The 15555-nt window shown below is 37.5% G+C and overlaps 1 protein-coding gene across 11 annotated transcripts in view; it reads right to left on the reverse strand.

The window, feature by feature from the left end:
* The window catches only part of CNOT1 (CCR4-NOT transcription complex subunit 1), a 103573-nt gene that overhangs the window by 2010 nt on the left and 86008 nt on the right, over positions 1-15555 (reverse strand). For 8 of the 11 annotated variants that reach the window (XM_082439468.1, XM_082439476.1, XM_082439474.1 and 5 more), the window contains 13 exons: positions 14523-14714; positions 13814-13956; positions 13272-13380; positions 13003-13172; positions 12095-12347; positions 9864-10112; positions 8717-8880; positions 8390-8507; positions 7131-7232; positions 4170-4343; positions 3069-3218; positions 2203-2383; positions 522-654 (listed from right to left, as the gene is read on the reverse strand). In XM_082439468.1, coding sequence (XP_082295594.1) covers positions 522-654; positions 2203-2383; positions 3069-3218; positions 4170-4343; positions 7131-7232; positions 8390-8507; positions 8717-8880; positions 9864-10112; positions 12095-12347; positions 13003-13172; positions 13272-13380; positions 13814-13956; positions 14523-14714 — 2138 coding nt within the window. Of the gene's footprint in view, positions 1-521; positions 655-2202; positions 2384-3068; positions 3219-4169; positions 4344-7130; positions 7233-8354; positions 8508-8716; positions 8881-9863; positions 10113-12094; positions 12348-13002; positions 13173-13271; positions 13381-13813; positions 13957-14522; positions 14715-15555 lie in introns of those variants that run through there. The other 3 variants (XM_082439478.1, XM_082439477.1, XM_082439469.1) reach the window with 2 other exon arrangements.

Raw genomic sequence — 15555 nt, forward strand, 5'->3', positions numbered from 1 at the left:
GTCTGGTCCAGTTTTTTAAGTCTGTATGTATCTCTCACGAGGATGTACCCATTTCCTGATCTCCAATGCTGTACATAGTCCAAGCAATCTGCAACAGATTCCTAACTATTGTTAGTAAAACACACGTATGATCCTGTTATTTCTCCTGCTTAAAACCTTCCAACCCAGAGGTAATGACAAGTCTAAGTTCTTTAACATGGCCTTTAAAAGGCCTGGGTGTTTCAGGACTGGTTAAATATGCTGACACCACCACCTGACAAAAACTCCTCATCTATCAAAATGCTGCACACCTTTCGTTGAAAACTTGTTTCAGCAGTGATTGGTAATTCTCTACTTGTGATTTTTTTTGCATCCATCAGACTATCAGGAGGGCAGAACCATGCCCATTTCGTTCACAACTCTTTAACACATGTAAGATGCTCAGTGAACATGGAATGCATAGGGCAAAAACCACTCAGAATTCATAATAAAGGGGAAGAGGCTCCATTTAGAACCCTCTGAAAAACAGACCTCTCTCTTACCTTGTGATCTGTTCTTGGATAGCTTCAGTGTTGGCCTCTGCAAAAAGGTAGAGCATGGTGCAGCTGAAGTAGTGAGTGTGGCTATTTGGGTACCGCAGCTGATTTGCAATTGCATTCAAGAAGAGATACCGACCTAGATATTAAGAAAACCCAGCTTAGCGAGAATTTGCTCTCAAAGGCCAAAGTGAGAAGACAAATAATTCTGACTGGCTGGATTTGCAATTCTGATACAGGTTCTCAAATTATCCTTTGGTTTCAACCAGTGGTGCTCAGGGCCCCAAAGAGTTCATTTCTGTGGGGTTTATTTCACTATTTTTCACATTAAAAAAATTGTAGTTAAAAATATTAGTCTATTTAAAAATAAGAGACCTACTGCATATAAATATAACCTGTTAATAAAAAATTTAAGTATTTCCCCCCGAGAAACTTAGAGAAGAGTGTCACTGTTTCACATTCTGCTGGATTCTCATTTCTGCCCTTATGTTCAATCTGTTCCAGTATGGTTATTTCATGTGGCCTCTGGAAACCGTCACTGTACACTTGTGACAACATGAGTGTGAAAAAAAGCAAATGTCTTTTTATTATTAACATAGTTTTAACCCCACAGCCCTTCTTCTTTTTTTTTTAATATTTATTTATTTATTATATATTTATTTTGGCTGCACTGGGTCTTAGTTGCAGCATGCATACGGGATCTAGTTCCCCAACCCGGGATCAAACCAGGGCCCCCTGCATTGGAAGCGTGGAGTCTTACCCACTGGACCACCAGGGAAGTCCCTCATGACCCTTCTATAATGGTCTTGGGGATAATCCACTAAGGGTTCCCAGACTATACTTTGAGAAATGCTAGTTTAAACCTTATTGGAATAAGTATTAATTGGATTTGGTTGTCTCCCTCTGCTTGATATTACTGAGGTTTGTAAGGCCATCACAGTGAGCTTTAACACTTACTTAAAGGCTATCCACTTTTTTTGTTGGGCTCTGGACGTAATGGTATTCATTTGTGTTAAATCTTGATTTTAAGCTGTCTCAAACCCCCTCCTACAAATAGGCAAGTAGTATATACTCAAAATTAGCCTCTCAAAAATCCACAGCGAAGTTAAAGTAGGCATCCTCCTAAAGTGTATGCGTGTTAGGCTGAGCAGGACTATATCGTTGGTCACCACCTACTACACAGAACACAAAAATCTGTAGTTCAACCAAGCAAGATGCAACCTACAATAGGAATTATACTGTGAACTTTTTTGCAGAGCAGGTAGGGGAAGTTCTATTCATTAATCTTTACACATTTAATATTTAACATATTGCCTGGCAAAACAAAGAGGCATCAATAAATGTTGGGATAAAAGGCAGGCTAACAAAAAAAGTAACATGAGCCTATTTTTAAAGAGAGGCTAGTAAAAAGAACATGTTTATTTTCACACTAAAAAAGAAAAATACTACAATCATACACTCTGAAATATTAACTGATGCGGTAAGGATTCTGGACGGTTTTTTTCCTTTATGCTTTTCTGTGTCTTCTGCATTGAGCAAATACTATCGAATTCAAGATAAAATAACCAGCCAGACCCATAACCATATTGACAGAATATTCTCTATTGTGGCTTAAAGTATTTTTGGGACCAGACTGTGACAAAAAGTGCACAAAACTTGACTCTGAGAACTAGCTGGCTTCACTCACCTTCAGTGTCCAAGTCCACAGCCAGGTTCTGGAAGATGTCCATGTGAGCAGAGTGGGTGATCGTGCTCATTGAAGGTGTGCTGCCCTTGTTGTGGATGTGTGCAATGGCCTGAGTCCCTACATAGAGCACCAGTGCATTAATGAGCTGGAGGTTGTAGCGATTACCAGGCTCATTGGATACCTAAATGAACAAAACAGAAAGCTCCTGACGTAACTGTCACAGAGGACTTAGGCATCGGATTTAGGCACCGATATTTCTAAGAACCCTTTTTATGCCTTTCATAGAAAAGCTGAACTGTTCCCAATATCCTCTGTGACTTAAATTTTAGAAATCTGCTTGAATTTGTGAGGTTATTTAACAAATACACAGTTGCACAAGGGTAGTTGTGTCAACAACAGAAATATGATTTCCCTTGGGAAACCAAAGCTTTGACAGTTACCAGCACAAAAATAAAGTTTATAAAGTCAAAATATGCACTATCTCACTTATAAAAAAGATTTGGAGAGGGAAAAACATGTGGTTTCTTGGTATGGAAAGACTGGAAAGATAATACAGCCTCAATCAATTTCTATACAGCAAATTGAACCAGAATCCATTTACTTAGAAGAGTCTCGGAGTAGGGGATGATTATCAGCAATCTTTTCTTACAGAAAACCAGTCCATTCCCTGGCTGCCTCTTCCAAGGCTATATAGCTTGTCACTGGTAAAATGTATAATCCAGTTAATCTCATCCAACCATTAAAAATGACAATGTGCTTTAAAACCTTTAAAGCAGGTTGAAAAGACTAACTTACAAGAGACCACACATAGAATTGTGCGTACAAAGTGAAAGACACAACCAAGAGTTTAAGTCAAACCACTTAACCTGTAGGTTGCTACGCAGATCAGAAAGAAAAGTGACAGGTGATCGAGTTTTAAGATAGGAATCCAAATCCTTTTTGAACTGGGGTGGCATCACTCCAGTAAAATTGGTGAGAATCCGGGGTGCGATGTTAATTTCACTCAACATATCCACCTGCCACAAACAAATACAAGAATCATAATCAGAAGCATCTGTAGGCCTTAACGGCAAACTGTATCTATGCTAGAAAGTAGTTGGATTGTTTTTCTAAAGTTATACACTTTACATCTTGAAGAGTAATCAATCTTTTTAAGAAATTTTTATTGAAGTACAGCACAATGTTGTGTTAATTTCTGCTGTACAGCAAAGTGTTTACTCATCTTTAATTAGAAAAAATAGATTCTTATAATTAAAGGTACCCATATACAAAATGATAGTAATCTCTCATTCTATACTATTTTCTCATTCTTAAAATAAGGCATGATAGGTACCTTTTGTAGAGAAGTCTAGTTGATACCACTAATTGTGTTTTTCCTGGAATTGGATTTCAAAACAAGAGTACAGAATGAGATTCCTTGCTCACCAAGAGCCCTAGTCTTTGAAAAGATGCCCCAAGCAGAAAAAGACATTATTGTACTTGCTACTTTAAAAAAAAAATGCATGTGAAAAGAAGAGTAAAAAAATACATAAAAATTACAATAGCCATGTCAGGGTGGTATGATTTTTAAAACAGTTCCTTCTCTCCTTCTGATAATTTAAACAAAACACAAGTACACAAATCCAAAACACCTGTGAATTATGACATTACAAGTGTCTATTCTGCAATTCTGTGCCACTGGGGCCACCCAGCAAATGACTGGCCCAATACCTAGGTTGAGGTTCTGTAAATATAGCTAAATTTAATATCAAAACTGAAAACAGCAACTAGACGAATACTGTGAATCAATATTCAGCAGCAGTATCATACTTTATCAGGCTTAATAACATGACAGCTTCCCCCAAAGAGCACCTTTAAAATAACTTGTAGGTGTGTGTGCTGGGGACAGCAAATACCCCACTTACTGGAGAAAGGACTAAAATACTAAGATATAACTTGCTTTTTCCTTGAACTGTTTAGAACTTTACCTTCAGATTAGGAGTGAATGGGTCTGGGAGCCTCATGTTTCTTGGGAAGGCACTCAGGATCAGATTTCTTAGCTGGATACAATTAGGTGGGATCACATCACAGAATCCATAATGGTAATCACAAAGGAACTCAGGGAAATCATGCAAAAGAACCAGCAGCACTCTTAAAGTGCCCTATTTTTAAAAAACAAGAAAAACATTGGCTGTTTCTACATTAAGTAAGAAAATGGGAGTAGCATTTTTACTATTATGAATTTAACTGAAGTAAAAAAAAAAGGCAAAAGCATCATATGTATGCAGGCTTTAATTAACACTAGCAATAATATCACAAGTGATTTATCAAAATATCTACATCTGGAAATCATGAAAAACTAGGTACCCAGAGTTTATAATCTTGGATGCATGTGCTAGAAGAGGCCAGACAGAAACAAAAAATAAAAGCAATGATATAAGCTTCTATCTTCAAAAATCAGAAAAAGGACCGCTGATGAAAACCAAAGTAAGTAGAAGAAAAAGAGCAGAAATCAATTTAAAATTTTTTAAAGTATGGGGGTGGAGAATGGAAATCAAAGTTAGACCAGAAGTTGGTTCTGTGAAAAGATTAATAAAACTGATAAACCCTACCAAGACTGATGGAGAAAACACAATACCAGTAGCAGGAATGAACAAGTATCATCACTAATTCCTACAGATGTGAAAGACAGTTTAAGAGAATATTAAGCAATTTTATGCTAATAAACTTGACAATTCAGATGAAGTACACAAATTACTTAAAATCCAACTTACCAAAGCCCAAACAAAAAAAGAAAATCTGAATAGTACTTTATAATAAAGAAGTTAAACATGTTGCTAAAACCCTTCCTGCAAAGAAACACTAGGCCTAGATGGCTTTACTGGCAAATCCTTACAAATATTTAAGGAAAAATTAACACTATTCACAATCTTAATAGAAAAAGAGACCATTTTCCAACCCTTTCAATGAGACTAGCATAACCTTGATACCAAAATGTGACATAAAAATTTAAAAAAAAAAACCCTAAATAATATAAATGGAAATCAGTGACATATCACAACCAAATGATCCACAAATGAATATAATGGCAGTTTAAGCATGTGAAAATTAATGGATTTAAAACGTTGACCAAAAAAAAAAAAAATTACATGATCTTGAATTCAAGAAAGCATCCAATAAAATTCAATACCCATTTAAATGATTTAAAAACTATCAGCAAATTATGAATAGAAGGGCATATCCTTAACCAGATAATGGTATCTGCAAAACAAAACTACAGATTTACAAAAACATTATACAATTCCACAAAAACATCAATATCTGGGAATATGTCTAAGGAAAGCATTGCAGAGGAAAATTAAAGACCTAACAACTAAATGGAGATATACATGAATTGAAAGCTTCAATATTATTATTAAGATGTCTATTTTCTCCAAACTGATCTACATATTCAGTGCAATCTCAATTTAAATCCCAGCAAGTTTTTAGAAGAAAAGCTGATTACAAAGTTTTTATGGGACTGCAAGTGATACAGAATAGCCAAAATAATGTTACAAGAGAGCAAAGTTGAAGTCCTTTTTGAATTATTAGAGTAATTAGGGCTTACTCTACCTGGTTACACTAGCTTTACAGTAAGTCTTACAACCAAGACAGTTTGATATTGCCCTAAGAACAGATAAACAGATCAACTAGAGAGGTACCCATATATACATAGTCAACTATTTTGACACAGGTGCCAAATCAATTGAACAGGAAATGAAGAACTATAAAAATGGTGCTGAAAAACCTTACCATACTTACTGGGCTGGAGAGTGTAAGGAAGGGGGAGGAAATGAACCTCATTATTCACAAAAATAAAGTTTTCTTTTTAAATGTAAATGTAAAAGCCAGAATTAATGGCTTCTTGGGCAGGGGGCAGGCATGTGCAGAACAGAATGCAATTTGAGATTGGCAAAGATTTCTTACCCAAGACACAAAAAGCAACATATAATAAAAGAAGAAAACTGGTAATTTTGACTACATTAAATTTAAAGCTTCCATCCCTCAAAAGACATATTACTTTTAACAGAGTGAAAAGGCAAGCCACAAGAGCAGATGTTTGAATATACATCAGCAAAGGGCTTACCTCCAGAATACATAAAGAATCCCTGTTAAAATAAATAAGAAAAACCCAGATAATCCAATAGGAATATGAGCACAAGGCTGGAAGAAGAACATCACAAAAGGAGGATACCCAAATGGCCACAAAAATCTCATTAAGAAATCAAGGAAATGCAAATTAAATCCACAATGAGATCCTACTGCACAACTGACAAAATGACTAAAACGAAAAACAATTTCAAGTATGGTAAGGATGTGGAGAAACAGTAATTCTAATGTGCTTCTGGAAGAGTTAACTGGTATACACATATATGAACATGTGAATGCCTTATGATCAAGTACTGGTTATGCAAATATGTTTGATTTTTGTACTTTTCTGAATATATGTTATACTTTAAAAGCTTAATGATAGGGACATCCCTGGTGGTGCAGTGGTTAAGAATCCGCCTGCCAATGCAGGGGACACGGGTTTGAACCCTGGTCTGGGAAGATCCCACATGCTGTGGAGCAACTAAGCCCGTGTGCCACAACTACTGAGCCTGCACGCTACAGCCCACGAGCCACAACTACTGAAGCCCATGCACCGCAACGAAGAGTAGCCCCTGCTTGACACAACTAGGGAAAGCCCGTGCAGCAGTGGAGACCCAACACAGCCAAAAATAAATAAGTTATATATATATATATATATATATATATATATATATATATATATATATATATATATTATAAAGGTTAATGATAAAAACAAACATTAGACCTCATATTCCCAGCTGAAGTGTTTAAGTGTTTTTAACTGCTTTAAGTGTTAAGTTTTAATTATTTTAATTTTAGAACTCCAAATTAATTACCTTGTAGAGGATTTGCATAGGTTTGGTGAGTTCCACATTTCTAAGGAAAGGCGCTAAATATTTGAATAAATCAATCAGTAGCTGTGCATACATAGGCCATCCCTGAAAGAAAGAAAGGTATGAGTCATAATTATCCTCAGTCAGCTGCTGTCCTGCCACCAAAAAAGTTGCCCAAGCAGCTACACTGTGACTTTATTATCTTCTTCATATAGCTAGAGAATATGGACATTAGTACCTCTCTTAAAGACTGACTGGCTCGAGAAAGGAGTAAGCAAAATTATGGAGATAATGGGAAATGATATTTGAAACAAACTGGCTCCAGAAACTCCAGGATATATAGGTCCTTGTGCCTGTAGCAACATTTTAAATAGGGGGAGGAACTTTCAGACAGAACACAAAACACATAGCCAACTGAGAAACTTGGGTCTGTTTTCTTAATTTCTTTTAAGTCCTGGATCTCAACCATTTATTTTCCCACTCCCAATTCCTCAACTCCTGGCAAATAACCTCATCCAATTTACAACATGAATCCTCTATTTTCACCCAAACTTGGCCTCCTCACCATATCCCAATTATACAAATTACGTTCATTTTGGAGTAGTTTTTATTCAATATATTTTCCCTCCTCCTGGAATGCACTTATTTGTCAAACAAAACAAAATCCATTTAAGGATTATTTCACTTTCTTTTTTACTAAACACACAGTAGTTACAGTCTACCGATCTGAACGGTCAATCAAGGGTACTTCCTGGAGTACTCATTTGCCATTTAATTGCAAGATGGGAGAGAAACTTCTCATGCTGTTTATTCACAGTTAAGACTAAAAAACTCTTTACTCAAATTTGATCTTAATTTTTCTGATACAGTAGAGACCAGTGGTCCTCAACCCTGAATGTGAGAGCCTTTAGTATTTAGAGAACCTGTAAAACTGGCAGGTTTCTGAGTTCTATTACTCAGTTTTACATAGCTGTCTACAGAGGTGCTCTAAGGTTTCAACTTTTTTTGAAAATCCCTTAAGAGATTGACATAAGGTGACTCACAACAACTTGGAGAAGCAGTAACCTAATCATTGAGGAATGGCTTTCAGGCAGAGGCAGTCAAGTACTTGTTAAGCCTTTCTCCTTGACTTGACTCCACATTAAATATAAGAACTCCCAACTAAGCCTGAAAGAAGTACAATGACTACTGAATGACTAAGAGTGCTAATAAGTCCCAGGTAGTTACAGTCGTCATCTGTAGGAGATAAACTGCAGCCACACCTTCTGCTGTGGCGTATGTGCCAGCATTCTTGCAATAAATATCCGATGGGAGATCAGTTCAAGCCAAGCATACACAAAGCCAGGAGCTTTGGTAGGCCTCAAGATGTGGAATGTGTTGCTGAAAGAAGAAAACCTTAGTCAGAAGCACAAGCTTAAATATGGTAAAAAAAAAAAATACATGAATATAATTAAGTAGACAACATGTAAGCTGCATTATGAATCAACATGCCTCAAATCCACAAGAGTTCTACTTCTCAAATTTTACTACACTACAACAGCAGTCCTTAACAGGAAATCCTTAACAGTATTATATTCAACAGTACTCACCAGAAAGCTGTAAGTGTCTGGAAATTAATGGTTTCCAATACATGCTCAGGTGCATTGAGTTCCAAGAGCAGCATGATAAAAATTCGATGGTAGGGAAGCTGCTGAAATTCACTTTGCCGAACATCATGATCCTGTAGGAGAACTCCCACTACTATACCAAGGACCTACAGAGCACACAGATTATAGAGCTTGTAAATCACGAAGATAATTCATTTACCACTGTCTAGCCATGCTTTTTTACCTTGCATCGTTATGCCCCACATGAAAGGAAATATAAAATTACATACTGGTAGCCAAAGGGACCATGCATTGGGGTTTGATTTGCCCTACAGAATTTTGCATGGTTTCTTTGAATTTCCATACCCCTGTATATGGAAGTATACTAGACATGTATACATTCCACAAGTTTTTCTAAAGCTCTAGAAATCAGCACGGTACATCATATTTTATCATGTTAACACAATCAAACCACCTAATTTTTCTGGTCTGACATAAAGCTGACAAGAGGCAAATGATTTATACTTCTCTTGGCATTTAGTAGATGGAAGGTCAGGTATGCTATTAGGTTGCAGAAATATTTAAGAACTATCCTGCATTCCACTTGATTTTATCACTGAACAGTGGGGGATGTATGTGAACCCATTTGTAATTATCCAAGACCAAGCTCTAAGTTCATTTTTGCACTATCTTAACATTCAAATTTCCAGCAATTCCACTGCATAAATCAAACAGAAATTCTGCTTTGTTCCTTTTCAGAAAATCAAGACAACTGCAATGTCACTCATGGTATTTGAGTTGCCAATTTTTGTTATCAATGGACATGTCTAGCCATCTCATTCACAGTGATTCTGTACATGGGGGCAAATCTCATTACTACCTAAATACTTTCTAGTGTACTCATTACCAAACATTAACATACTGAAAATACGTTATATGTTTTTGTTTTGTTTTAGGGGAGGGGTGTCTTTCAGTTAAGGCACCATACTCTTCCTCTAAAACTCGGTGATTATGTTTACATATTATCTATGAATTTAATATCTGGACAGAAAAGGGGATATTACAAAATGTTTTGAGGGCCCTGTAGGGTCGAGAACCACTGATACAGACTTCAAGTGTGCAAAGACTAAGGCAAGAAAGGATTTCAGACCTTATTCAGCAGATTAATCTTTGTGACAGTGTTGGTGGCCTCCCCTGAGTGCTTTACTAGCAGTGCAATGAGTCGGACAAAGGCATCCAGGTTGTGATAGCACTTGGCTCGGATCATGGTGGGATTAGCAGCAGGATTGTGCTGCTGTTCTGCCTGAGCACGGTAACTGATTTCAACACACATTTCAGTACACAGACGAAAGAACCTTGTTATGAGGTCATCAGTCTTCAGGATTCCTTGCTGGTGCATCTACCAAGGGAACAAAAACATTACAAGGCACAATGAGATAATACACATGAATAAAATTTTAATTTTCATGTAAGAAGTATTCTTTCATTCAATCCTATTGTCACATTTGTGATTCTTACTTTGTTAAAAAAAAAAAAAAAAAGGGTCATGAAAATGACTTTTACATTAAGGATCCATGACAGAATTCCTTCAGTTTTAAGTTTGACGGGAGTTGAGAGATAATAACATGGCAATTTTTAACAGCAGTCCATAGCCAGTAATTTCAAAAGTTAATTATGCAAATTAAACCAACTTTTAGTAACCCATTAAGTCATATATTAAGACATTCTGGTCAATGTGTATTTCCCCCAAGTAAGAGATTAAGTTACATATATTTTAGTTTCTCACATAATTTCTTCTAACTGACTTAACCAATAACAACAAAGTTTTTGAAACTCCAACTAGCTGCACTAGGAAAATCAAATAATAATTTATACAGTAATAGGTACCAAAGCAAAATGCTCACAGATTATACCTGGCTATTTTAATGTAAATTAAGATAAAGTGGAAAGGGCAAGTTTATTTAAAAGAAAGGATAAAGTACAAATTTTATGACATATGATTTGGAAGTGAAGCAGAGAAGTTATTTCGCTAGTATGAAAGAAGAAAAAAAAGACAGTGTAACAAGCGTTAAGGCTGCAGAGGGAGGAGGTCAGTGCTGAAACCAAGCCCAGAATGAAAACTTGACCATTATCTTGGAAACTTTAAAACAATTTAAATGTCCCTTGATAAGCAATAACACAGCTGAACTGACAATAATATACCCTAGGAAAAACAGAAGGCCAGCAAAGGGACTTTGTACAATGAAATCTGAAAAACTAAGGGGGGGAGAAGAAATGAGGATAGACTGCTATGATCAAGAGGGAGCAGAAAAAGAAAAAAGGAATTCTCAAAAGGATTCAAAGGAGAATAGAGAAGTATAATACATTATCTTTTTCAAATGGAGAGAACAAGAGCAAATAAGCCAACAAGAGAGCTGAGACAGGTGCCACATCCATACCCATGAAATATCAATGATCACAAAAACCAATTGATTTGAAATTCCTCTATCCAAATCAGAAATCAAACTGTAAATATGCAGTAACAGCTTTTCAATAGGGTACGTTTTTATAATTCCCTCAATTCTTTTAAGGGAGAAACTTACTTAGTATGATTTACTAAGAAATTAGTCATCTTGAAAAGTAAATCCAATTCCTGACAACTTCTAAAATTCAAATCAGCTCTTCCACATTCAATTGTCATTTATTTGATAATAGATCTAATTTGCATCTTTCTTTGGTGGCACACCTAAGCTTTGGTCTCAGTTTGAAGAAATACAATGGTCGAACTGCAGAAATAAGCTATTTTAGGTAGATAAGGTACTTAATTTAGAAAATAAAATAAAAATCTCCACCATTTAAATACTTAAGGTTTTTTTGTTTTGTTGTGTTTTATTTTACTTTTAAATTAAAAAAAAAAAATTTTTTTTTGGCTGCACCTCAGGGCTTGCAGGATTCTTAGTTCCCTCAACCAGGGATTGAACCCAGGCCACTGCAGTGAAAGCACCAAATCCTAACCACTAGACCACCCGGGTACTCCTTATTTTACTTTTTAAACATGGGCTATTATAAGAACTTTACAGATTAGCCCGTAATCCCATCACTGCTGATTATCAAGCTGGTAAAATTACTATATACATTTGGCAATTTCATTATTCATTACCTGACCCATTGTACTTTGTAGCTGTGACAACTGAAATCGGACAAAAAGAACTAAAGGGGATGGGAAATGTTGACTTTACTGCTTAGTGACCAATGATGGGAAAATAAACAGTATCAATTTAACAGAGTAATGATGGTGACATTTTTGGTTTACATGAGTATGGAGGTAACTGACCACAGGTACATAATACTGAGCTTTAATATTGGAGGCATCACACCCTACTTATGTTGAATAAAAAGCACCTTTCTTTCCAAAAGCTCTACCTGTCCAACAAACGCAGAGAAAGCTTTGGTACTGTCACGACCAGCTGCTGCTGAATGGTAGAGATTCACCCATTCCCTCAGAAGATACTCTGCCTTCTCCCTCAGGCCTGGAGGATCATCATACTCTGAGGCTTGAGAGATCCCAGAATGCATCATAAAGTTAGGGCCTCCATGAGCACGATCAATCATTGCTTCATAGTTGGATCGCACTACTTCCATCAGCTGGGGCAATCTAGTACAATAAATCCAGAATGAAAATCAGTCTATTCTTGGTTGTGATTTCACAGACATACAGTTGGACAATTTGTTTATTTAAGAGAGACCACAAGAGTGATGATAATTTTACCATTCCCATATTTAAACAAAACTATCCTCGGTTTCTTCATATCTGTTTACTCATGAGGACATAATATGCAAATGACTGACTTCAGTTAAGTCACTTCTTGACAAAAAAACGATGCCCAATGAAATGGAACTAATGTTCGTGGTCAAAAAATTATTCACTGCATGCCCGCTATGTGCCATGCTTTGTGTTATTCATCTTAATTCTCAACAGTTCTTCAAGATATTATTTCCATTTTATACAAGAAACAGGCTAGGGAGGGTAAGTTGACTTGCCTAAAATCAGATTTTAAGCAGCAGAGCCAGGCCTTAAACAGAGGACTCTGACACCAAATCTAGTGCTGTATGTACTGCTCTATAGCAAGAAGGCTTGGCAGTTAGTTAAGCTTTCATATCTCAAGGGACAATATTAGGCCTCACCAAAGCTTACCATATGTTGTAGGTAAAGTAGTTATATAACAGGTAACGTTACTAAGTCTATTCAGTCATTTCTAAAGCTCTTAGACTGCTGAATACACAAGAATCCCAAAGCATTTCCTTCTCACCCTTCAGGAGCATTGCCTCTGGAGTGAGCATTAATCCTCATGAGGGTTTCAATGGTGTGGAACAGATCTGCCTCAGTAACATGGGCAACACTCCTTTCATCCACCAGCAGGATTTTTACCAATTGCATAGCAAATGCCACAGCCATGTAGTTTAAACCATTCTCCATTGACTGGCAACACAGAAAGCACAATGTAAGAAAGACAGCACTTATAGCAAACACACTTCCCAACTACCAGAGGTCACTTTTCCTGTTTAATTCCTTCCATACCTGAGCTAGGTGAAGATCATACTGTTGCATATTGACCAAATGATTGCGAATTAGCAACTCCACTGCCTCCACATTGTATTTATATTCATCCCGACACTCAATTAGGCACCTAGAAAAGTCAGTATTTCTTTATTCATAAAGGCTTAACCATACTATATATCAGGTAAAATAAAGAGCCCATTTTATTAAATGGTAACTTGTTCCAAATTAAGGATGTCTTGAGAACCAACTAAAAATCAGTTTTCAAGATTCAAAATAACCAGTAAAGAAGTAGAACAGACGACCCAGTGTTAAAACACAAGTTTTGTTCTCGAAGTCTAGAAAACAAAGCATTCCATTTATGAACATCACTTCTATGAAATCACTGAAACCTTTTAAAATCCATATCTATCATTTATTCCCCAAAACAAGGTACTGGTTCTCTGTATCCATCATGGGCACCAGACGGAAAAAGAACAAACATTCAACAATTCTCAGTACTTAGGGTCATGTATGTGAGAAAGCAGTTCAAAAAATATTACTCTTCTAAGATGGCTACTGACCTTGTGATCTGTTTGTTACACCATGGAGACCCATATGCCCGGCCATCTTGAAGAGCTTTTAAGACCAAGAGGTGGCACTCTCTGTAGCGAAGCAGGAGGTCGGCATCAGCACCACTGGTGGCATCTAGTAAGCCCTCTACAGCCTATGGAAGAAAAAAAGTGTTCAGATCCATGGAAAATACAGTATTCAGCCCAATTATCAAAGTCAATAACCAAACCTTAATGCAAAGTACAACATACTTTCTAAAGCCACAAGTTAACAATCTCTCCATTCACTAAAATCCTTTTCACTTGCCTAACACACACACTCTCTGAGTTCTTTCTAGTCCATGCTTAGTGTTCTTCCCTGTCAAGAAAGGTGACACTGTCCCTAAACAGTAATAATCTAATGCTGCCCCATACCCCACCCCCTTACCCAAGTACTTGGATCAACTGTCCCTCAAAATCTAAAGGGCTATCTTTTAAAGTTTCTTAAATAATCGTAATTCCAGAAAATCTTACCTTTATGGAAAAAAGAAAAGATTTCACACTTTACAGTTGTAACTATTTACAACACTCTACTCTGGAGAAAATCATCTGCTTATTACAAAACAAAACTTGCTTTATATTAATTTTTAAAATTTTAAGCATAACTTAAGTAGATAATGGTGCAGGTCACTAGATATTTACAAACCTAGTTTCTTCTAAAATTAACAGTTTAAGAACTAACCTTCTGGAGCAATCCAAGAGCAGCTATGGCATCCCGAGAGTTTCGAGATAATACTACAACCTCCAAAAGACTTCTAAGAGCCTGAGCTTGGGGGTTCATGGCCAAAGTTGGTGGGATGGCGTGAAGGTGCTGCTCCAGTTCTGTAATGCACTTATCATAAATCTGAGCTACGTCATCTGTTGCCCAAGCTTGCTGTTTTGGAGGAGGAAATAACCAAAAAAAGAGAGGGAGGGCGGGGGGGGGGGGGGGGGAAGAGAGAGGAAAAAAATTAAAGATTTTTCACTGGCACAGGTAGCAATTTAAAAGTCTATTGGGGGGCTTCCCTGGTGGTGCAGTGGTTAAGAATCCGCCTGCCAATGCAGGGGACACGGGTTCCAGCCCTGGCCCGGGAAGATCCCACATGCTGCGGAGCAAGTAAGCCCATGCGCCACAACTACTGAGCCCGCATGCCACAACTACTGAAGCCCGTGTGCCTAGAGCCCATGCTCTGCAACAAGAGAAGCCACCGCAATGAGAAGCCTGCACACCGCAACGAAGAGCAGCCCCCGCTCGCCGCAACCAGAGAAAAGCCCACGTGCAGCAACGAAGACCCAACGCAGCCAAAAATAAAATAAATTAAATTAAAAAAAAAAAAAGTCTACTGGGGGACTTCCCTGGTGGTCCAGTGATAAAGAATCCGCCTTCCAATGCAGGGGGAAAGGGTTCGATCCCTGGTCAGGGAATAAGATCCCACATGCCACGGGGCAACTAAGCCCGCATGCCACAACTACTGAGCCTGCGAGCCTTAACGAGTGAGCCCACGTGCCCTGGAGCCTGCGCACCACAACTAGAGAGAGAAAATCCACACGCCACAACGAAGAGCCCGCGCCGCAACGAAGAGCCCGCGCCGCAATTACAGATCCCGCATGCCGCAACTAACTACCCTTATTATTTTTTTTCTCTCTCTCTTTTTCATCAAAACATGGAGGGGCTCTTCCATTCCCCTTCCTGAACTGTTTGGTCTTGATGCCATTAAGTGGTGCAGTGCAAAGCA

This window comes from Balaenoptera physalus (assembly GCF_965194825.1).
Source record: "Balaenoptera physalus genome assembly, chromosome: 19".
Lineage (NCBI taxonomy): Eukaryota > Metazoa > Chordata > Mammalia > Artiodactyla > Balaenopteridae > Balaenoptera > Balaenoptera physalus.